The sequence below is a fragment of the Pyxicephalus adspersus genome, chromosome 2 (genome assembly GCF_032062135.1).
Source record: "Pyxicephalus adspersus chromosome 2, UCB_Pads_2.0, whole genome shotgun sequence".
Lineage (NCBI taxonomy): Eukaryota > Metazoa > Chordata > Amphibia > Anura > Pyxicephalidae > Pyxicephalus > Pyxicephalus adspersus.
Window position 1 is genome coordinate 14,034,678 of NC_092859.1, and position 22,682 is coordinate 14,057,359.

A 22,682-nucleotide genomic window follows, 5' to 3' on the forward strand; every position below is an offset into this window, starting at 1 on the left:
CCGGTCTGGGTGTCAGTTGATCATACACAGATCTCAGTGTCAGATGATCACACACTGGTGTCAGTTGATCACAAACCGGTCTGGGTGTCAGTTGAACATGCACAGATCTCGGTGTCAGGTGATCACACACAGGTCTCAGTGTCAGGTGATCACACAATGTTTACAGACCCTCAGCTGATCACGTGCTCCGCACGTTACGTCTAATCCCGCCCCCGTTTCCATACCAACACTGTGGAGGCGGTGCGGCGTCCTAAGCCGCCAATCAGCTCGCGCATTCCTGGTCGGTTTAAATTCGGCCAATGAGCGCGTACTTGCAGTGTTGTCCACAGGTGGATGAGCTCTCCTGTCAAGATGGCAGCCACCGTGTCCGTTAGAGCTGACGGGGAACCTACCGGAGTGAGCTGGGGGACGCTGGAGGATGACGGCGAGGTTTTCCTTAAGGAGGACGACCTGCAGCCACGGCTGGAGCCGCAGGAGATCCGCAGCCGGGTGGAGAGAATGAAAAGGGAGGTGAGGAACCGGAGGAAGATTCTGGTGAAAGGCCTCCCGGCGGATGTCACCAACCAGGTGAGCGGCTCCTGTGTGTGGGGGGAGGGGGTGTGTGGGGGCTCCATGTGTTCTCTATGTGCTCTATGTATGGCAGTGCCTGGCAGCTCTCCCCGGCTATGCCATGGCGTTGTCTCTGTGCCAGTGTGGTGCCAGCGGGTTCATTGTCCTGAATGGTGAATGCTAATGGAAAGGGGTTATCTCTATATTGGATAGTAGTGCTGATTGATAGAAGGTGATCTTTCTGTATGCCAACCACTGCCAATGCTAGAGGTGACTTGAGTGCTGATTGGTACCAATAACCAGAAATGCCAGCAATAACACAAGGTAAGTCCTTAGGTATCCCAGACCCCCCCATGTATGGGGCACCACCGATCCTGCTTTGTAAACATTCTGCCTGAGCCCCCATGGGTATTGCTGGTGAGCCAAGAAATAGAGGGGATTGTAGGTGGCAAATTCTTCCCTCTGACCCCACACTATTATAATGTGATGTGTGGGTGTAATATTATAGTGGGGGGGGTCCCCCTGTGTGGGTGTAATTGTGTGGGGGGGTTCCCTGAGACCTGAATGTTATTTCTAGGGATCCCCCAAGGATGAGAATCTCTGAATAAACCATCTGGTTATCTGTTCTAAGAAATACAATGGGCGTATTCCTAGAGATATAACAATGGCACTTTTTCCTGATTTTATCACTCTATCTTATTTAGATATATAAAAATATAACCAATAAACTCTGAGTCCCGTGTGTATTTACCTGGGTCATGGATAACTGGTCTTTTAATTTGGAGACAATTTTTATATGAAACCTTTCTGGTGTCGCATCCATCTCTACTATTGAAACGTATGGACCTGGAAGGTGCCGGATGGTGAATGTGAGATTCACTGCTTTCTAAATAGATTTTTACAAATATGCTTATACACTGAGGCTGTTTTTGCAGTGTAGAAGATGTGACGGATCAGGGTTTTCTTGTAGTTGTATGACGGTAACACGTGTGACTGTTTGCTGAATAGTGAATATTATCTGCTCCCCCCAATCCTTTGTTGGCATGATGTCACTCTCCTCCCATACAGCTGTGACCGGTTGTGTGATCCCTCCATGCTCCCCTGTCAGCGGCCTCCTAACAATGGGATCGTGCGCAAATTCCAGTCCCCTCTGTCTAACCCATGCTTGGTGCCATCACCCGGGGATGATTATCAGGTTGTGCAAGCTTTAACACCACAGACATGAAATGTAAAATCACATGCTGGATTGCTTCCATTGTGTCTTCTCCTCATCATAGATTTTCACTTGTCATCCTTTTTTTCTAGCAATTTATTTAAAGTTGTGCTCCCTTCTCTTCTAGAACACTCGTGTAGAGGAACGTCATGCCTGGTGATTGACACGTTTATATTTCTATCTGGCCGGGTTCCATGGAGTAAAAATAGAACTGGCGGGCACAGTGGCATTGCAGATATGGGGCTTACAAATTCTTTACCGTCTGTGTATTCTAGGTTATGGGGGTTCTTCTTGGGGTTAGGGCTGACTTGTTTACCTTAACATTGGGAAATAACTTTTGGGTATTGGAGAACCCCGGCTATAATTTAATAGATCTACAGCTCAACATATGTCATGGGAAGAATGTCACCCTTATTATTAAACAGGATTTATATAGTGCCAACATATGACGCTGCATAAATCCTGAGCCCTGAATTGTTAGAGCTAGCAGTGTATTAAATAGGGATTGCAAATGACAGACATTATTACAGGAGGACAGGATCCTGCCCATAAGAGCTTACAATCTAAGAGGTGGGGAAGTGGCACACACTAGGATGTGAGAAGTAGTGAGGGGTTAGGAAGCTAAAGATGGGTAGGCAAGTTTGAAAAGACTGGTTTTGAGTGCTCTTTTAAATGAGCAGAAAGTAGGAGCAAGCCGAATAGGACGAGGAAGACCATTCCAGAGTTGAGGCAGCTTTAGAAAAGTCTTGTATCTGTGTGATGTGGTTATGAGTGAGGAAGTCAGTTGTAGGTCATGGGAGCAGCTAAGAGAATGGCTAGGGGAATATTTTGTGTTTATCAGGTCAGAAATGTAAGTGGGACAATACCTGTGTAGGGATTTGATGGCAAAGCACAGGAGCTTGAATTTGATTCTAAGGTAAAATGGAAGCCAATGAAGAGAACTACAAAGAGATGCAGCAGAATAGGAGTGGAGGGAAGGATGGATGAGTCTGGCTGCAGCATTCATAATAGATTATAGAGGAGAGAGTCGGGTTGGTGGAATACCAGAGAGGAGGAGGTTACAGTAGTCCAGGCATGCATTAAGAGTATACAAGAAGTTTGGTGGTCTCTGGGAACAGGTAGGGGTGGATTTAGGACATGTGAAAGTCACAGGACCTGGAAATGTTCTGAATATGAGAGGGAAGAATTGAAGATGATGCCAAGACAACGTGCCTGAGGGGAGGGTTGAATAACAGTCTTAGATGGCCAAAAAGATCACTGTGGTATCTGTTGAACTACTGGCCTGAGAGCTGCAAACTGCTAATGGCTCACCCTTGGCCATCTTGAATTAGATTCAATTTAACAACCACTTCAATATGAAAGCAAACCTGAATTGTGGAAGACTGATTGCAAGATTCTATGGTCCTTGCAGCTTATCTTTTTTCTACCCTGGACTTTTCAGGTTTTCCTTATCAATGTGTGTGCAGGGGGTCAGCTTGGCAGAGCTTCCTAATCACAGCGATGGAACCCCTGATCTGTATACTTGGTCCCAGAAAGTAACAATATAAAAGACAAAATCCAGGAGACTTGTTTCAAGCAGGACTGCATTTGCTTTGTGACTTCTTCAAACCAGCTGTATGGCAATGGGAACCTACTAACTGATTTCTCTGCTACCCCATGTTATCACTGAAATGAGTGTTTGGAGTTGGTGCTTTTGATATGTTGGTTGCTTTAGATCTGCATTCTTGTGTATTTGCTGCATCTGCCTAAAGCGGACCTAAACTCAGTTACTAAGTGCTAGCATGATCTGACAAGGCATGGATTGTCTAGATCGTCAAAAAGACTAAAATGATAAAAAAAAAAAAAAAAATCTCACTTGCTTTTAATCCCGTAGATCTCTGGATCACGCTGGGGCTTTCCTCAATCGGGTCCCATCCTGGGTGCCCCTTCCCTAATCATTTTCCTTCTGGGTAAGGTTGCCAAATATTGCCTTGTGCATATGTGAGACTGACATCTTCTTTCCCCTCAGAAGGAAAATGCTCTTCTGTGCATGCCTGGGATTGGGCTTGCACAGAAGCAGCTAAGAGCCTCTCAAGTGACGTAGGTATCCTGGGAGGCTCTGTGCTCCCATTCAGTTTTGATTTCTGTGGCGATGAAGACAAAAAGGTGAGGTACTGGACAATTATTTTGCAATGTAGTCTAGCACTGTGATGTGCAGGAGTTGCATTATTTGTGGCTTTTCAATGGCTGTTTTCATGGAAGCTGCTTTGAAGTTGGCAGCAAAGATGGCACCTTCTGAGATGCTGGGATGACAGGTCTGCAACCTATCAATGCTACAGGCAAGTTTGCCGATCACAGTAGACGTTCACCACTTGCGTTTCCCCCCTCCAAATATAGTTCCGCTTTAACTCTAATGCCCATCATTCGCAAGGGACAAACTGCTAACTCTGAGACAAGAGTTGGCTTATAGCTGTGAAATGTTTAAGTAATGCTGCATGCAGGTATTTGCTTGGACCCTGCAGGAATCTAAAATGTTCTGTTTTCCAGATTTTGATTTGATAAAATAGGATCTATAGGGAGTTTACAGCCAATGGTGTCTGTTTCAAATTGTCATGGATAACTCAAGTTTCTATCTGGGGATCATTGTCTGTAAGGGAAGACACAAATGTCTGTGTGCAGGGTTTTGAAACTGATTGATAGAGCAGATTTGACACCAGATGTTTCTTGTTTACTAGATCTCATGCAAATCTGATCAATGAGGGCCGGCTGCCTTTCTGTGTTTAATGGGCAACACTCAACCTTTAAATATTTTTAACCTGGGTCTCCTTTCATAACAGGTTTATGCATGTGCAGTAAAATTATTTTACATACTAACCTTTTTTTATTTTGTTTTTTCAGGAAGTTCATGATCTTCTGGCAGACTATGAACTGAAATACTGTTTTGTTGATAAATACAAAGGAACTGGTAAGAATCTGATGTCCATGTAACGTGTAAACCTGCTGAGTGTTTTTCATTAGTGTAGATGCTCTGCTATCCTTTATCCGTGAACAAATCTGGTCTTTTGGGTTCTCTACCCAAATACAGGGATGGTGTTTGTGGTTACAACCCATTAAGCCACCTGGCTCTAAAATCTATGTATGTGGTTGCAGTCTAGTTCATTAGGCTTTTTCAATATCTGGTTAAACACCAAGGCTCCGTACACGTCAGATGATTCTCGTCCCGATTTTAGTCTCAGGGCTGATATCGGATGACAATCTGGCTTGTACAGCACTTGTCCATCCTGGTGGATCCACAGGCAACAAACATAATGAAAGTGTAGGGAGGCCATTGTTCTCCCAGCTCTCCATAGACCAGAACACAGCTGGTATGTACAGGACTTTTTCATGCATTGTGCAGTCTTTTGTTTTTGGAAAGGATCGTGAAAGATCCTTTCCAATGACCATTATTGCAGGTGTGTTTGCAACTAAGGGGTCACATTTGGAGAGGCGTTTACAGCTTGCATATGGTCACAGCACTATTTGTAAGACTAGTAACATTTAGCAGACCATAAACTCTAAATAAGTGTGTGGAGGAGCTCTGATTGTACTTTCACTGCTGATCAACACCCCATGGAATTCTGCTGTAGATCCCAATGTTTTCTAAAGTCCCAACTCGGATCTCGTTAGAAGGGGATATAGATCTAGTGCAGTGTTCTCCCCAGCCCCTTTTAGCCGGGTGCACCACTTGGCACTTTTCAGCAATCACCTGGCTGTTTTTGGGTGGTTACTGATGAGTTGGGTCACAATACAGGGACTGCCACCCGCCTAAAATTTCTTCCAACCCAGCTTAAAAAAATATCTGGGTTGAGCACTGTAGTAAATATACCATTGACTGTCCCCTTTTGTTTGGGTAGTGCAATAACTGCTTGCATACAGTGTTTGTGTGGCTGAAAGAAAAGCTAGGGGGAGGATTGCAGTGGATAGGACTTTATCTGGTTTTAGAAAAGCAAAACGCGACACATGCAAGTCATACATGTGACATTATAATAACCTTATTGTTGTTGGATTGACTGACTTGCTAAACGTTTAGAAAGATAAAAGCTGATCACTACATGCCATGTATTTCTGCATGTTTAAACTCCGGTCTGTAGTTTTTTTTTTTTTTTTTTTTTTTTTTTTTTTTAAGCACTGATTGTTCTCCTGTGACCCATGGCTTTCTCCTACAGCATGTCAGCTTAGGTTGTATGACCTTCTGTGCACCGCTAATTGTCAGATGTGCTTACTAAACAGTTCTTTTCACATTTGTAGCTTTTGTAACTCTGCTGAATGGAGAACAAGCGGAATCTGCCATCCGTCGATTTCACCACACACGTCTTCGTGACCGTGAAATCTCTGTGCAGCTGCAGCCCACAGACGCCCTGCTTTGTATCGCAAACCTACCACCCGGGTATACTCAGCAGCAGTTTGATGACTTGGTCCGACCATTTGGTAATCTGGAGCGATGTTTCCTGGTGTACAGTGGTGTTACTGGACATCCCAAGGGCTATGGATTTGTGGAGTACATGAAGAAGGACTCTGCTTCCCGGGCCAAGTCAGACCTGCTGGGCAGGCAGCTGGGTTCCCGCACATTGTACGTTCACTGGTCAGATGTGAACCAGCTAACCTACGAACTGCTTCACTCTCACTGCTTGTGTGTGGATCACCTAAAGGAGTGTGAGGTGACTGAGCTGAAAGCTGCGTTCTCTAAAGTCTGTGCTCCCTCTTTCTGCCAGGTGGGTGCTGTGTTCAAGGCTTCAGTTTTATTTGGACCTCACAAAATAGTTGCCACTGTGCTATGGTAACAGTGTTTGTACTATCTGTGTTAACAAAGTTTGTAGGTTACCAAAGTATAGAAGAATTGCACTTTTATTATGCGTGAGTTCTTTGCAGCTGCTCCAATCTCTTCAATGTTCCTATTACCTTTCCACAGAGCTTGGTAATCCGGTGTTGTTGGTTTCTGCTACTGGAATGTTTCTTTTTGAGGCAGATACTTTCAGAGCAATCACATGTGTGGTCAGACAGCCATTTGTTCTGGAAGCCCAGCAATAGGGTGCTTCTACTGGAAACAATTCTAGTACATTGATTGAAAAAAAGACATAGGTCCATCAATTTCAACCACTAGGGAAACAAACATAAAACCCTATGGACATAGTTGAGTCAAACTTGTGCTTCAGTCTTCTTCCCAGTTTCTTTTAGCTGGGTGCACTGACTGGCACTTTTCGGCAACCACCCGGCTGTTTTTGGGTGGTTACTGAAGAGTTGGGTCATATTACAGATACTGCCACTTGCCAACAATTTCTTACCACCTGACAAAAAAAAAAAAAAGTCTGGCTTGAACACTGCTTTAGGAAAATGCTGGATGCTTTAAGGCAAAGTAGATTTCCACTTTGTGTGATTACAGCATACACCTTTATTGCTGGGAAAACAAGTAGTATGCTGTAAGAAAACAAATGTTGGTATGGGACAAGCTTCTCTGTAATCCAAACCACTGGTCGCCAACCAGTGGTCCAGTCTGCTAGAGAATTTTGGTGGTCTGTGGCTCTGGCCACCCGCTCAGCAGGGTCACGAGAATGACCTTGCTTGTGGGGTGCATCTGTCAGAGCCCACGGACCATCCCCTTTGAGTGACACACGGCTCCCAGCACATGCGCATTCTGGAGCTGGTAATTTTAGTGGTCTGCGGGAACGAAAAGGTTTGCAACCACTGATCTAAACCATCAAAGAATTGATAGATTAGGCAATTCTGTCCACACTTACATACTTGTAAAGTGTATGTTTGTCTTTAATTAAAATTTTAATGAGTATTTCTGGTGCATCTGCAAACATTGCAATACAAAATTCATGTCATCCCTTTATTTTCCAGCTGGCGTATGGACAGGATGGTCAATATAAAAATTTTGCGATTTTAGAGTATGAATCTGAAGTGATGGCTGAAGTAGTGCAGCGTCAGATGGATAACGCAACGGTAGCAGGCAGCTGTGTTCGGGTCTCATTCTGTGCTCCAGGACCTCCAGGAAGAAGCATGCTAGCAGCACTCATTGCTGCACAGGCTACGGTAAGTTTTGGGCCAGCTGATTATGCAGAACTTGCCTGGTATGTTGATGCTTTGCAGAGAATGTATAACAAAGGGAGATGGCTTGCCGAGACTGATGTACAAAGAAAGAAGTCCATTTCCACATATACCATAGTATACCCTAGACCAATATCTAGGCAGACCATAGAACTCTATGGAGCAGATTGGGAAAGGTGCAGTTCTGCTGAGATGCAGCAAACAGAACAAATGCAGAGGATCTGTGACAGGTGACACAGAAAATGTAATGCAAATCTAGATGTGATGGTTACATTGGGCCTCTTGTTCTGTTGTAAGAGAAATTAAAATTCCTAATTTCTTGGTCAAATCACAATCATTTTAGATCTATCCATGACAATTTTGTATCCAATCATGGCCTTTTGAGCTCCCAAGCAGAATTGCTCAATTTGTTTACTATTTTGGGATGGGTGAAGGGAGGACACTGGCACTGGAGTTTTCCATGGGACTAATGCTGTTTTCTTTTGCTATATTACCCTTCTATCTGATTTTAGGCATTAAATCGAGGAAATGGTCTTCTCCCAGAACCAAACATGCTACAGATCCTCAACAGCCTGGGCTCTGCAGCCACACTGCAGCTGCTGCTTAATCCCCTACTGCATGGGGCAGCTGGTAACAAGCAAGGTTAGTTCTCAATCTGCAAAGATATGTTTATTGTTTGTTCATGGCTAATGACACTTCAAGCCATATCATACACAAACCCAAAACTTGCATCTTAAGTCCTAACTCTATACTGTATTAGGATGAACTTAATCATTTTCAGCTGAAGTCACTAAGTAGTTCAGTAATTTGCTGCTCTTTGGGCCTATTGTCTCAAATACCCAGTTCATAAAACTGACTGACTTTGCTTTCTCCTTGAGAGAGCCAAATATTCGTAGCAACCCATTTGTAGTCTGGCTCATCACTGAGGTATTAGGACTGCAGTGGATGGAGCTGGTAAGATCCCCAGATTTTCCTGGCGTCATGCCTGCTCAACAAATTAGCACATGGTGACAATACTTCAAGCAGCTCCAAATTCAATTTATTTATTTTTTTTACACACCTGATTAAAATGCAGCAGCCATTTCTATTTTATGTGGTGTACGTGTATATAGATGAGGTGATGGGAGGCGTTCTAATGATCCTTACCGCTAGAGATGACTCTGATGTGATGTAATAAATATCACAGCATGTTTATTCCTTTGTAATGGGTTCCATATCTATATTCCAGGACTCCTAGGTGCAGCTCCTGCCGTCTCTCTTTTGGCTAATCCCGCGCTCTCTACAGCTCTCCTGCAGCTGGCACTGCAGGCTCAAAGCCCCACACAGGTAAGGAATGTTTTTATTTCATCAAAGTTGGATGAATAGAAAACGCTACTGGTAAAGCAAGGCAGATGCCGTGGTCTAAATGTATAGACATCATTTATAAGAATTATTTGAACACATAAATAGAAAAACACTTTTTTTTTTTTATATACAAAGACAAGTGTGCTTTCTCTGACTTTGCCGCTGTAACACATCACAATGACTACTGAAATGTGATGACTTGTTTCTTTCTTATATAACCTATAGATATTCTGTCACTATGTTGCCATCTGTAAATGGTTGTGCTTTAAAGCGTGCTTCTATTTCTCCTTCATAACATGTATTCTACTTTCTTGCAGAAGCCTGGAATTTTGGGTGATTCCCCTCTTGCCTCTTTATATGGAATCCTAGGCCTGTCGCCTCAGCTTACTCCTCCTCCAGGAAAAACCGTTGTTCCAGATCTAGGCATTGGTAGGAGTTCACTTCCAGTTGATTTTTGCTGATGGAGAGGAGGCTAAAATGACATGAAGGCCCAGTATTAGTGATAAATAGTAGACTTCAGGGACTGTAGCCCCAGACAGTCTGTATGGACTCCTCAGATCTTTTCCTTCATCAGAATAATCATAATACAAGTGAAAGGGAGAGAGCGCAGTGGAATGCCACTACATTCCCCCCCCCCCCTCCATAGAGCAGAATTGCGCTGTATGGTAGTGCTTGTTCAGCCTTTTGCCTTTAGAAAGAATTGTCATTGGAAAGGATCTTTCACAATTATTGAACATGTGTATGCAGCCTTACACCTGCTTGAATGGTGACTAAGCTGTAGCTACTAAGATTGTGGTTGGTTGGCGGGGGTTGTCTGTGTTGGAACTAACTTTCAAGGCAGCCAAACCTGATTGGTATTACCGTGTTTCCCCGATGATAAGGCATCCCCATCAAATAAGCCATCCCCCGATTTTTGCTCAAATTAAATTTGCTCAATTAAAATAAAGCACCCCCCGCAAATAAGACATCCTCCGATACCTGATACTGTGTGCCACTGTGTGACTCCTCGATGCTGGCTGCAGTGCAGAGTGAAACTGAAAGTAACTTCAAAGGACAAGCAAGCTGCTGATCCCTGCCCTAACAGTCTGTTACCCGGCTGTAGAAGCCAAAAAAAGTGAGTCAGTGATCAGAAGGGGACAATGAATGGCACATGAGTGTTTTTCAACAATAAATGTGTACTGTAGTCTTCATGGAAAAATAAGACCTAGGGCATATTTTGGCATTTCAAAAAATAAGACAGTAGTGCCTTATCATAGGGGAAACAGGGTATGAACAAAACTATGGACTGGAGAGGAAACGGGGTATGAACAAAACTATGGACTGGCGAGGACTTCAGTCACTTTTATAACATGGATTAGGCTATACATTCATTCACTTCATGGGGTAAAGCCCCTGCTTTCCTTGTGATACTCTACATCAGACACTTGATAATCCCTTTTAGTTTGGCCTTTCACACTTCTCACTTGCTCAAGCTGTGCAATAAAAACATTATAAAATCTGACACTGGTAGCTGCCTTGATGGTGCTACAAATACTGCAGTTGAATTGCATAGCAAAGTAAGACTTGTATGGGTCTCTGGTATGATTTGATTGTGGCCTCCGTTACATGTTGGAAAGAATGGACAGCTTACCTGTTTTTCTATTTTTCTTCTAGGAGGCTCCCTACCAGCTGTGGGAATTCAATCCGATTTGGGTACCCCCCAGCTTCCGCAATTTTTAGCACCACAACAAGACTGGGACAGTCCCCCACCTACCCCTGTTCTAGGCTCCATGCTTGGTGGCCTGCCAAAGTCCACAGAGCCAGTGGTATGTACTAAGCTTCCAGGGTTTTCAGATTTAAAAAGGAAGCCTCTTTTGTTCATTGGTTTTCTTAATGATTTCAGCTTGGGGATGTGTGGAAAGGCTTGGATACTCCTATGATTATAATTTTCCCTGTAAAATAGGGGGAGAGTAAGAAACACCATTGGCTTTTTATTTCCTGTTCCTTTCCTTTTGGTGTAAAAATCAGGAACTAAGCAATTAAGTTTCAGATTGTTGTTGGATATTTAAAAACTGCCTTCTGTGTAATAGTGGCCCTTACCCGTTTAGGGAGTGTTTAATTTGACATAAATGGTCCTCTATACCTCTTCATGAGCCAGATGCCTTCTGTGTCCCGGTAATATTTTGTGGTGCTGGGTTAAGGTAATGGGAGTTACCCATGTGTGGATAAATGCTGGCGTATGTACACAGTGCTGATTAAATAAGCATGGCTAAACCTAGAACATTACATCACAAGTCCAATTCAATGTGACAAAGTAATAGCTGAGTCATGACCTGGATAAATGGGAACGTGTCAGACTTTGATAGTAAAGCAATGACTGAGGTGCTCATGTGTCATTCTATAGTCTCCTCTTGGCATGTGTAGGAACATGAGCCATGCAAACTTGTTCTGCTTCTTTCTCCCCCAGTCTCCATCTGAGTTCTGTGCAAGTGACTGATACAAAGTCATATTCTTTTCCTTATGCTAAAAGGAGGTTTATTTGTATGCAGTATTTCCACTTTGTTGGGAAACCAGGGGCTTGTGTTCTTATAGTAACTTAATGGAACTACTCCCACCCCTTTCCTAATCTCTCAGCATGATGGATGGTGCCAAACTCTATGTAGCAGGCAAGAGAAATCTTTCAGTGAGATGACAGCCATTCCTGAGTGAAGATCCAGTTTGCAAATATCTGCAATCAAGTGGGAGTTTATTTGCTTCTGCAGCCTCTTGTGGTCTTTATCTTGTACACAAAGCCCAGTACCATCTGTAATTGGGTGATAGCCGATGCTTCTGGCAATAAGAAAAAAAATGCTGGAGAAATATGGGACTATACTGAATCATTGACCCACTTGTCATAGAAATGTTTCAGGTGTAACTGTTCATTTTATGTCTGCAATTGGAACAACTCATTATAGTTATTTACAATGTTATCTATTAAACCATAGATGTCGCTCCTCGGAGAACCACCCCGAGATCTGCCTGTTCATTCTGCACAGTTTATGAACTTCCCTGGGCGGATCCCCAGCAAAACATCTCTGGGTAGGCATCAGGTGTCTGGAAGTGTACAGAATCAATCTGGTAAACCTTGCATTTGCTAAACCTTTGTCTTTTTTGCTCCTTTTAGGTCAAGCAAGTAAAATGGGAACATACAAGCATAAAGCAGCAGCTCCCAGGGTTCCTCTCGCCTCCCTGCAGGAATCCATGCTGACACCAACTGAGGGCTATCCGTTTGACTTTCAAACAGTAAGGAGACCTTTTTTGCAATTTGTATTTAGGGCTAGTTGTATTCTATAGAGAATGTTGGACCCTCCTGTGAAATTTTACTAGGATTATCCAACGCTTCTTGGCGCATCTTTATGCTACAGTTGTAGGGTGGGATAACCAGGAGCACCACAACTTGAAGAAACTCATGGGGTTGTGATGCCGTATTAACCATGATTGTGGAATTGAAGTAAAAAAAAAACTATGCTCATGATTAAATGAGCACTGGCTGAGCATATGCAGTATGTCTGCAGGTCTGACTTACAACTGACTTGGGCAAACATGACTTGGGGTAAAAGTCCTAAATATTGGTGGTGGGGGGGGGGGGGACTTAGCAGAAGTCTGCCTTGGCCACTCTGCAAATTGATTGTAAAATGTTCTTGGTGTGTGTGCGCTGATGTCTGTAATGTCGTGTTTTCTTTTTGTCAGGAGTTGCCTGGACGAAACTTTTCCCATACCAGAGATCATGTTGTGCCAAACCTGAGTGTATATGAGCCCAAGAAAAAGGTAAATTTTGGTAGGGGATTCTGCGCTTCAGTTCAAAGTAGTACAAAACGTGACAATCTGAGCTTACACAAAGCAACATCCTACAGTGTGGGAAAATTTAATGCAGCATTTATGGTGAGCTTTTCTACAAATGCTGATGAAGTGTAGACCAGCAGATTAATTCTTCCTTGCATACCACTATGTTGAAGTTTCGAAGACTGATCTGCTCTGCACACAAACATGGCTGACCCTGGTTACAGGTACCTGTGATTGGGAACCCTTCCACTTCCCAATCAATCGTGATTACTTCTGGCTTTAATGTGGTAAACAAGCTTTCAAGCTTGCTAAAATTAGAGACCGTCCTATAGTTAGGAGTGCAGCTTAGTCTTTATTGGTCACAAGAGTATAAAGGGTGACAGAACATGTTTTTAAAGCTGGACTGTGATCTGGTACCTTGGAGCAGATTACTCCAGTAAATGTTGCAAGACTAACTATAATGTTTATTAGGATAAGTAAGGAAAAGTTGAACTTCTGAGGGCATGTACATTTTTTTTTTTTTTTTTTTTTTTTTTTTTTTTTTTTCCCCCTCCTGAAGTCCATTGTCACTAAGAGGCAGTCAGGGTAAATGGCACTTTGAGTTGTCTGAACAATAAGTAAACTGGCTTTTTATTACACTGTTGAGATTCCTATTTATAGGACAAGAGAAAAAAAAGAATCTCTAGCAAAAAGTAAATTTTCCTTTGCCATGCAAAATGTACTTTTGGTTGACCCTAATTGTATGTTCTTAGTGCTATGGATTATTTCAGTTTTTCTGGATGTGTGCAGATGTTTAATGTATTTATCTGGGGTTTAAAGGTGCTATCAGTAGGCCTATTATGTGTGAACTGCATGGAGACAATTACTGTAGGGATCCAGGCCTGTGACACTTGGGAGCTGATGGTTCAGATTGTTACTTAGTACAATCTGCCATAACTTTAGTTCATGTGATCTAGAACAGTAATGCCAAACTATTAGGCAAATATGCTCTTTTGCAGTCTCTTTCATTTTGAAGTTTTGCACATTATCTCATTTTAAAAATTTTGTTATTTATAGGTTTCAAATGATGGGTGATCCTTAATTTTAATTGGTTTGAATTTTAGCCTCTTAAACATATTTACCTATTGAATATATTTTTGCAACTGTAAGCATCCCTCAATGTCTTCTACAGATCTCGTCGCCTTCAAGATTTCGGGAGCGCAGTAGCAGTATGCCAGCTCCTATGCCTTCATTCAGCGCTGGATCTCCTACCTCTTATTTCACCAGTGGATTGCAGGCTGGGCTGCAGCAGACTCACCTGAACAAAGTGAGAAACTCTTTATTACAACTAAGACTGTCTAAGGGAATGTTGTGGTTGGTGCAGCCTAAGACTAAAGGTTTTTTGTAGTAATTTGGGTTTTGTTTCTGCAGGCTGTGGGTATGCCACCTACCAGCCCAGGGGGAGTGCTTCTTGATTTGGAAGACCAAGTAACATCCGGGAGCTCTTGTAAGGTAAATCCTGTCAGGCTGCTTTAAGAAGGGTTTGTGATGGGAAATCCTTCACAGCCATGCAATACATGGGGATTCAATACATGAATCTTTTGAAAACTAAATTCAGGATAATGGCCAGTTAACAGGAGCAGGGAAGCCTCCAAGTGTATTGCACCAGGTGAAATGCTTGTGTTCCTGCCTTACCTTATGCAGTTCTCTGGCAGGCCCCTCTATTGTGCCATGTTAGCCACATCCCTGTGTGGGTGAGTAGTAATCTGATGCTATAAAGGGCTGAGAGCAGTGTATGGCTGCGTACACATGTACAATTGCTTCCATTTGCAAAAGACCGAAAGGTGAATCAACAAGCGCTGTAATACATCGCTGTTCTATGGAAAGCGTGAGAGAACAAGCAAGCAGCACCCCGCTGTGCTCTCCTACCTTCATTTCCATTGTGGTCTTTCTGCCAGGTTGGATTCATGAACAGCCGCTGTAAACATCAGATTGTCATCCTAGACAAGCCCTGAGGCTCATATCTGAAAATATGAAAACAAGAAATGACTAGGGTTGTTTCTTTGCAAACACTGTATAGCATTGTCAAAGGTTATGGCATAGAAACAATGGCCATATAATATAGAAATTACTGTATCCCTGAAACCATAATTGCATTTCAGTTTTGCCATAACACACTTCTGGTTTGATAATACCTACTTGGGTTTTGTCTATGGATTTTATTTAAATTACAGAACACCTTCCCCTCTTATTTCCATACTACGTTTTGAAGCAAACTGGACAGGGCTGGACAACAGTTTGACCTACCAATGTCTGACCTAGAACCATTTATTTTCTTTTTCTCCAGACTCCTATTGGGGCTCAGAAACGAGGATTTTCCCACTTGATTCCATCCCCAGAGCCAAGTCCTGAGGGAGGATACATTGGACAACACTCGCAAGGCCTCGGTGGGCACTATGCAGACTCCTACATGAAACGCAAGAGGATATTCTAGTTGGGATGTCTCCCTTCTAGACAAAGTGCCTGATGTGCAGCTACATGACCTCTTCAGGCTCCTATTTTGTTCTGTATAGTTCGTTCATTGTGCGAAGCTGCAATACGCAACATTTTAAAGCTTTTCTTTTTTTATTTAAAGGTTTTAAGTGTCACATTTTTATTTTGCATATTTAAGATGTCTGTTTTTAACTGTAGTGCCTGTAAATGCTGCCTCATATTTGTTTTTTTGCCCCTTCTGTCATGTGGTGTTTGGTCTTTTTGTTGTCTTGTCATTTTTGTACTGCTCTATTGCATTTCTGAGCCAAATGAGGGTTCTTCAATTGTACAAGCATCAGTATGCACACCAGCAATGTCTTAAAGGGCACTGTTATCCAGCTCAACTTGTCCTTGGGGGGGGCAAGATGTCTTGTGAAACGCATACTGGTTGCCTCTAACAGCCAGTCGCCAAAAGTTGGTTAGGTGTTCCTGTTGTCAAGGGACATCTTGCCTTTTCACATGGCGCTTACTGGTTGTAAAGACTTTCTTTAGTCCCTTTAGAGCTGCACCTAAATATCGGTGTGACCAGGGCACTAATTCTTTGAAACTACTGTAAGGGGTTTTAAAACTATTTTTTAACAATACCTCAAATTCTAAAGTATCATGTTGGTGTTTATTGGCATGTGTTCTTTTATTAAATGCTAATTCGCCTTTTTAATTCCAATGTTTCTTGATTTTTCTAATTTAGTTTGCTAATTTGGGAAAACAATTCCCACTAAACTATCCAGCTAGGTAATGGGGTTAAGTGGTCTTTCTATCTTAAAAGTGGTTAAGCAGTCACTGGTAAATTTGGTGCAAAGAATAAAGATGGCTGCTTTTACAATAGTCTATGCTAAATGTATGAGCTTGGTTCAGCAGCTAGTTGTACAGAGGCCAAAATCAATTACATTAGCTTCCTCCTTTATACTGAATATGTTGCTTCAAAAGAAGAGTAACTGGTTGATGCTGCTTTTGGCTGTTTTAATTTACAAAATCTGGCTGTATTTTGTAGCTGTTAAACTTTCATTTGAGGTGCTTCACCCCATCTGGAAGCTTTGCTATTGCATCTATAAAGAACATGCACAATTTTGAACAGAAAGCTTGAACAACGAAATCCTATTTTATGGTGATGGGACATCAAAGGAAATCGCTTAAACATCACATTTCTAAAAAGCGGCAAATCAAGGCTGACCAAATCAAGAGCTGGGTCTGAGCTCTTTGCCAGCCTTGTGTTTTGCCAAAGGTAAAGTAATTCATCCATTGGTCTAATTGGCTTCTTGGTTGCTTTAATAAGCTGTACTTGTCATAAGGTATGGAAGGAAATGCAGGTTGGAAAATGGAATGCCAGTCACACAGGTCCTGAAGTCCTTTGTTTCTATTATTTAGAAGCAAATGCTAATGAGGGAGTTTGGGGTTATTTTATCAGGGCTTTATGGAATCAAAGAATGGGTAAAATCCACTGGTGCTACAGATTAACTTCTGGACTATGTGAGCCTCATACCCTAGGCCTACTTAAGAACTTGGCCACTTGGGGAAAAGTTTTGGCTTTGATTTGTGTAAATTAAGTTGGTTGAATAGTGTATAAACCAAGGGCTTGGCTTAAAGTTGTATTGCAGGTAACTGCCAATGTTCTCCATATTGTGGACAACATGGATTATTATCAACAATTGTAGCATCCGCAAGGGTATATTGAGATCAGAAGAGAAACTCCTCCTCCTGTGCCGTCAGTTTTTATTTTTTTTTTTTTTTTTTGGTGCACTTATTACAAAAGTTCAGAGCTGTACAACTGACTTGACAATAAAGGACCCTAGGTCCATGTTGTGGAGTTGGCATTGTATGGCTCGTATACTAGCTGCTGAAGGAAGCTCATCCATTGAATCATGCGCACACAAAGACCTGACTCAATTTTTATTTTGTTGTGAAATGCTAATGTTTTTGGCCAAAAACTTGCTTTTCTTTTGGGTTTTGCTTCTTGCTGTGAATGTTTTTGTGTGAAACCTATTTAACTACATACACTTGTATCTCTCCTTTCTGTGTTTTTACTATAACTGCTGGATATATATATTTTTTGCAAATCAAAAGTAAAACTATTTATAAGAATCAATGTTTTATATTCACTATTTTTGTACTTTACGGCACCATCTGCCTCTTTCACAATTTGAAGGGATGTATGTTTGTCAGGTTTTCTTTTCTCCTAATTGTCTCCAAAACTCTTCACTACACTGATCACTAATCTATATATTTAATTTTTCTTCCTTTATAAAAACAAAGCAGCATTGGCTGTGGGGGTTTCTCCCCTTATTTACACTTATCCGGCAAGACCGCTGGCTATAACATTGGAACAGATTAGGCTGATCCTCTGTGGACTGTCACAAACCTTTAAAGTATTTTTATGGCCAGACTTGCCTTTGGATAGTGAGGTGTGGGGGATTTCCTTTCTCGTCCCAGTAAAGTGCAGGGATTTAGTGAAATTCTTCCCCCTAGGTTGTCCTTGGAACTAACAAGTGACCCCCATCACCCTCTAACATTTCTAGGGATTTATTCTGAAGTTTTGGCTTTCCCCCACCTCTGTTATAATAACAATGATTACCAGTACATTGGTGAATTTCCCAACTGGGATATGGATATCAAAACGTGACATACCATGAATAAAATGACTTTACCTTGCCAATAGTAAGATTTTCTTGCTATTTTAATCAAAGGGAATCGATGGAGGAAAAGATCCCCTGTTATAGCTCTGTATATCTAGCATGGACAAATGGTGTTGCAGGCCAGATCCCCCCCCCCCCCCCAAAAAAAAAAAAAATTTGAATAAAACGATCATTGGGGAATCCGGGGACAATCATGTGGTGCCTCTGTATATGTAAACCATTCTCACAACACTGGTGCCCAGGCCTGACAATAATTTTGGTTAGATTTGGCCTTTACATCTTGCGTGACCTCCAATTCCTGCCCAATACCTTTATTTTGTAGCATGGTCTTATTACCTCTAATAAAATGCTCTTGTCTTTACCTTTTTGTATTGTCTGATCTGTAGATCTTTCAGAAGTGCAAGTGCTGTTTATGGACCGTTTAATTTATTCCTGTGTCTGGACTGTTTATTACTTGCTGGAAATTTTATGAATGGATTTTAAAGTAAAATTGATGAAAAATCTCATGGCATGGATTGTTTTTATATGCAAAGAAAAATCTAGTATTTGTATGACGAGTTTCCTGCACTGATCATCTGGAAATACTTAGGCTTTATCCTTTGAGTCTTTGGTCCACGTTTTGTCTAGCACTTGTAATTTAGGGAAGCCATTCTCTACCAGGGTTCCTCAAATTGTTGCTGATTGACCTCCTGTTTGATGTCTCCATAGTTCTGGGGCCAAGACTACTTGGCAGAGCTGTTACTCGATCTACCACTGTTTGGGGTCATTGGCCTCCATTTAGGATCCCCCCTATAAGTTTGGTTTTAGCAGGTTGTCCCTGAGAACAAATTTTTAAAGGTTCCTTGGGAGCAAAAAAGTGAAGCTGATTTAGACCTTTTTTAAATTCAATATAATTGCTAGTTACCTGGCTGTACCTGCACTATTTGCAGTAAGCAGATTTAGGAGTGACTGCTTTAGTGTTGCAGATTTATTTTTAATTCTAGGATGCTTATCACAAACACTTCAAGCGCTTTTTTTTTTTTTTAAGGGTTTCCGGAAATTGTTTTTAATTTTTGACTTTGCAAATAAGGGTATGTGTTGGTCAAAAATCTAAATTAATTTTCTTTTAAAGATACATTGGGATAGTAATATTTGCACATTTTATCCTCCAGGCTCTTTCAGATTTAGTAAATTTGTGGTTTGGGTTCCACTGCCCTCATACACTTTCAAGGTATTCTGATGCCTCAAATACTGGTAGCCTTCTATTTAGAAGCATCTGATTGCTTTTGCTTTCTTCCTCCTAAGGTAAGGAAGGGGGAGCACAAAACATCCTCAAATAGTTCTATTTAAGTAGAACCATTTATCAACATTTGAGTTACAAGACTGCTGCAGTGTCTGATCTCAGACATGTGCAGAAGGAGCAGCTGCCTAGGCATTGTAGAGGCTGTAGGTTTCTCATACAGTCTCTAAAGGAGATTTTAAGAAAAAAAGTAACAATACCCCCCACTGGAAAATTGCCTGGGTGTAAAGCTGCACTCTGGGTCAGAGGATCAGAACACTAAGCTATATCTAACAGAACCAGGTCCAAAATGACATTTTACAGAATCTGCCACTATAGGCCAAATTGGCTTACTGTAACATTTTTTGGCATGCAAGCTGTGTAGAATATGGGACAACTACTACTCCTTGATTATCCTACATCAGCCCCACTGTACACAAGCATCCATGTCCAGCAGGAAGATTCATTAGTAGCTATTTGCACTGTAATATACATTACTGCAGCAAACCCTTGTGAATGGGAACATAAGTTAGGTTTACAGTGACAATTTTATTTTCTTGCAACATACACTAATTGGCTAAAATGACATGAGGGATTTATTGCTATTTCAGTAATATCACTGACCAAAATTGCAAACCATTTCAGCTGTAGGCATTGCAAATGATCTAATGCAGGGGTATCAAACTCAAATATGCAGAGGGCCAAAATTAAAAACTTGGACCATGTTGGGTGCCAAACTTAAAAATTTATTGAAAACCTTGAGGATGTTTACTACTTCATCCATAACTAACAAAAACAAACCCATCTACACACACTTTAGGGTTGAAAAAATTTCTTTTTATCTATGCAGGCTGTGTTCATCCTCTAACATCACAAGTTTGTCTGATACTAAATATTACATTATGCAGTCTCTAATCGATTGAAACAAACAATGCTGCTGGTAGTTAGGCACCATGTGATCAGTGCCTAGGCTTTGTCACATGATGGGTGTACAGGAATAATGTCTAAATATTGAAAATGATGTGAGGTGGCAATGTGGGCAGGCCAGATGTAGTTCATTTTCAGAATGCTTTGGGGGGACAAAAAAAAAAGGACCTTGAGTACCAGATTTGGCCCGCAGGCCAGAGATTGACAGCCCTGATCTAATGGTTCCCTATTTAACACAAGCAGCATCTTGTAACAATCATTCACACAAAGTCTGAGCACATGAGATTGATTGTGCCATGCTACGCCTATGACCTGCTTCAATGTGTACTATGCACTTGGTCATTACCTGAGCTAATGGAGTTATGTACCCAGGGTTGCCAACACTTCTCAGTCATTTAGGCCACTGCCAGCAAATAGTTTGATCGCGTAGTAGGGCAGCTCAGGTTAGCACTCTTACCTTTATGGCACTAGATCCCAGGTTCTAATACCAGCCAGGGCACTATTTCCATGGAATTTGCAGGGTCTCCACTTGTCTGCATGGGTTTCCTCCCACATTCCAAAAACATGCAGTTAGGTTAATTATTTTTCCCCAAAAAATTGACTTTACACTACATTGACAGTGAGCCCCTTTAAGGGACATTTAGTGTCACAACTGTGGACTTTGTACAGCACTGTGTAACATGATGGCACTATACAAATACTGTGTAAATAATTAGGCAGGATTCACTGTAACAATACTAGATTTAATTTCATTTTTTTACAAAATTTTACAAAAGTTCATGTGGTATACTGCACTGCTGTAAATGTCTATGGGCCCCATGGTAATGTAGGATAATTTGCATTTTCTATAAACTCATTATATACTAATTCTCCACTATAGCACTGGAAACTGTGCATGTAATTTTATGTGCCAGATGGCACTCCTGTATCCTTTTCTAACAGAGATCTTTATGTTGCTAAATATGACATTGGCAAGTTGGACAACTTCCAAATCTGTCTGTAAGGAGCCATTTACCCCTTCTCGTTGTGGCCCCATTATAATACTGTACACTCCTGCCCTGTAACAGAAAAAGCTGGGGCAGACAGCAGGGAATGTAGTTCAGAGAGCAGCACAGCATACCTGAGGCTAAAGATCTTGCTCATTAACATAGCACTTAAAATGAAAAATAGATTATATATCTCAATCAGACTGGCATCATCTGCAAAATGATTTCTTATAAATCCATGACAAACCAGTGTAAACCTTGAGCTAAATACATTTGTAAAACGAAAGAAGGTTCTAGACAACATTAGTTTTACAAAGCCAAAGCTTTATGTAATATCAGGTTAAAGAGAAAAGTAGTGAATAGTTACCACTCCTGTGTGTTATTTTTGGCAATCTGTGTGCCATTTTCATTCCCAGTGGCAATAGGATAAAGGTGACTCATTATTGGGGACATAAGATTACATTCAATATTATTAAACAGGATTTATATAGCACCAACATATTACCCAGAGCTGTACATTAAATAGAGGAAGCAAATGAGTGTTACAGACAGTGACACAGGAGGAGAAGACCCTGCCCCAAGGAGCTTACAATCTAGGAGGTGGGGGAAGTCACACAATAGGAGGGGAGACTTTGTTTTATTTTACAGTAGAAGATACTTATAAAAGCTTATGTAAAGTATTCCATTCCACTATTTTTTATGGGCTGAATAGGGTATTTAACCAGTTGCAATAGGTATGGCATTGTGTTTTTGGGGGTCATTTAAGTGCATCTAAAACCAGCCATTTAGAGTGAAAAAGAAATGCTTGTCTGTGTGCTGCCATCTGTCCAAACTGACCTTTCTGCCCAATGGTGACCAGGGCTGTGGAAAGGAATGAATCTCCCAGCGGGAACACAATAAGGACAGGGGTACAACTTTTCCCAAACTTAAAACGGGATTTAAACATTAGCAAAGCACAATGAAATACCCATTGCAACCAGAATACCATCTTGCATTAATTTGATCTAATATATGAATTTGTTGCTGTGGTTAACTTTTACTCTCCCATTTTTTAAAGAAAGACATCAAGTATAGCTCAAACAGGCTGCTGATAACCAGGTCATACCTAAATCCCCAAAGCAATCAATATAGTAAGTAGAAAAAGCCACACAAAGTAAACTCCATATCCCAAGATTTTATTGTGGTTGCATTATTACATTATTAAACAGTATTTTTATAGCAACAACATATTACACAGCACTATACATTATAGCAGAACTAAAGCACTTACCTTTAATCCTGCAAATCCCTCAATGGCGCTGGACCTTTCCTTAATCCGGTCCAGCACCATCCTGGAATTCTTCTTTGCCCCAGCATGGAAGAAGCGTGGGGCGCGGCCATCTTCGGTTTTCTTGCTA

At 41.5% G+C, this 22,682-nt stretch overlaps 1 protein-coding gene across 1 annotated transcript; it reads left to right on the plus strand.

Annotated features, from left to right (window-relative positions):
• The first annotated feature begins 334 nt into the window (after positions 1-334).
• Positions 335-18,617, plus strand: RAVER1 (ribonucleoprotein, PTB binding 1). The gene is made up of 14 exons (XM_072399618.1): positions 335-567; positions 4,640-4,706; positions 6,029-6,492; positions 7,622-7,813; positions 8,341-8,470; positions 9,057-9,154; positions 9,490-9,601; positions 10,826-10,977; positions 12,136-12,229; positions 12,315-12,433; positions 12,881-12,958; positions 14,145-14,279; positions 14,384-14,464; positions 15,300-18,617. Exons 1-14 carry the CDS (start codon positions 352-354, stop codon positions 15,444-15,446), a joined length of 2,085 nt encoding a protein of 694 aa, XP_072255719.1. The 5' UTR covers positions 335-351; the 3' UTR covers positions 15,447-18,617.
• The last annotated feature ends 4,065 nt before the right edge of the window (positions 18,618-22,682 follow it).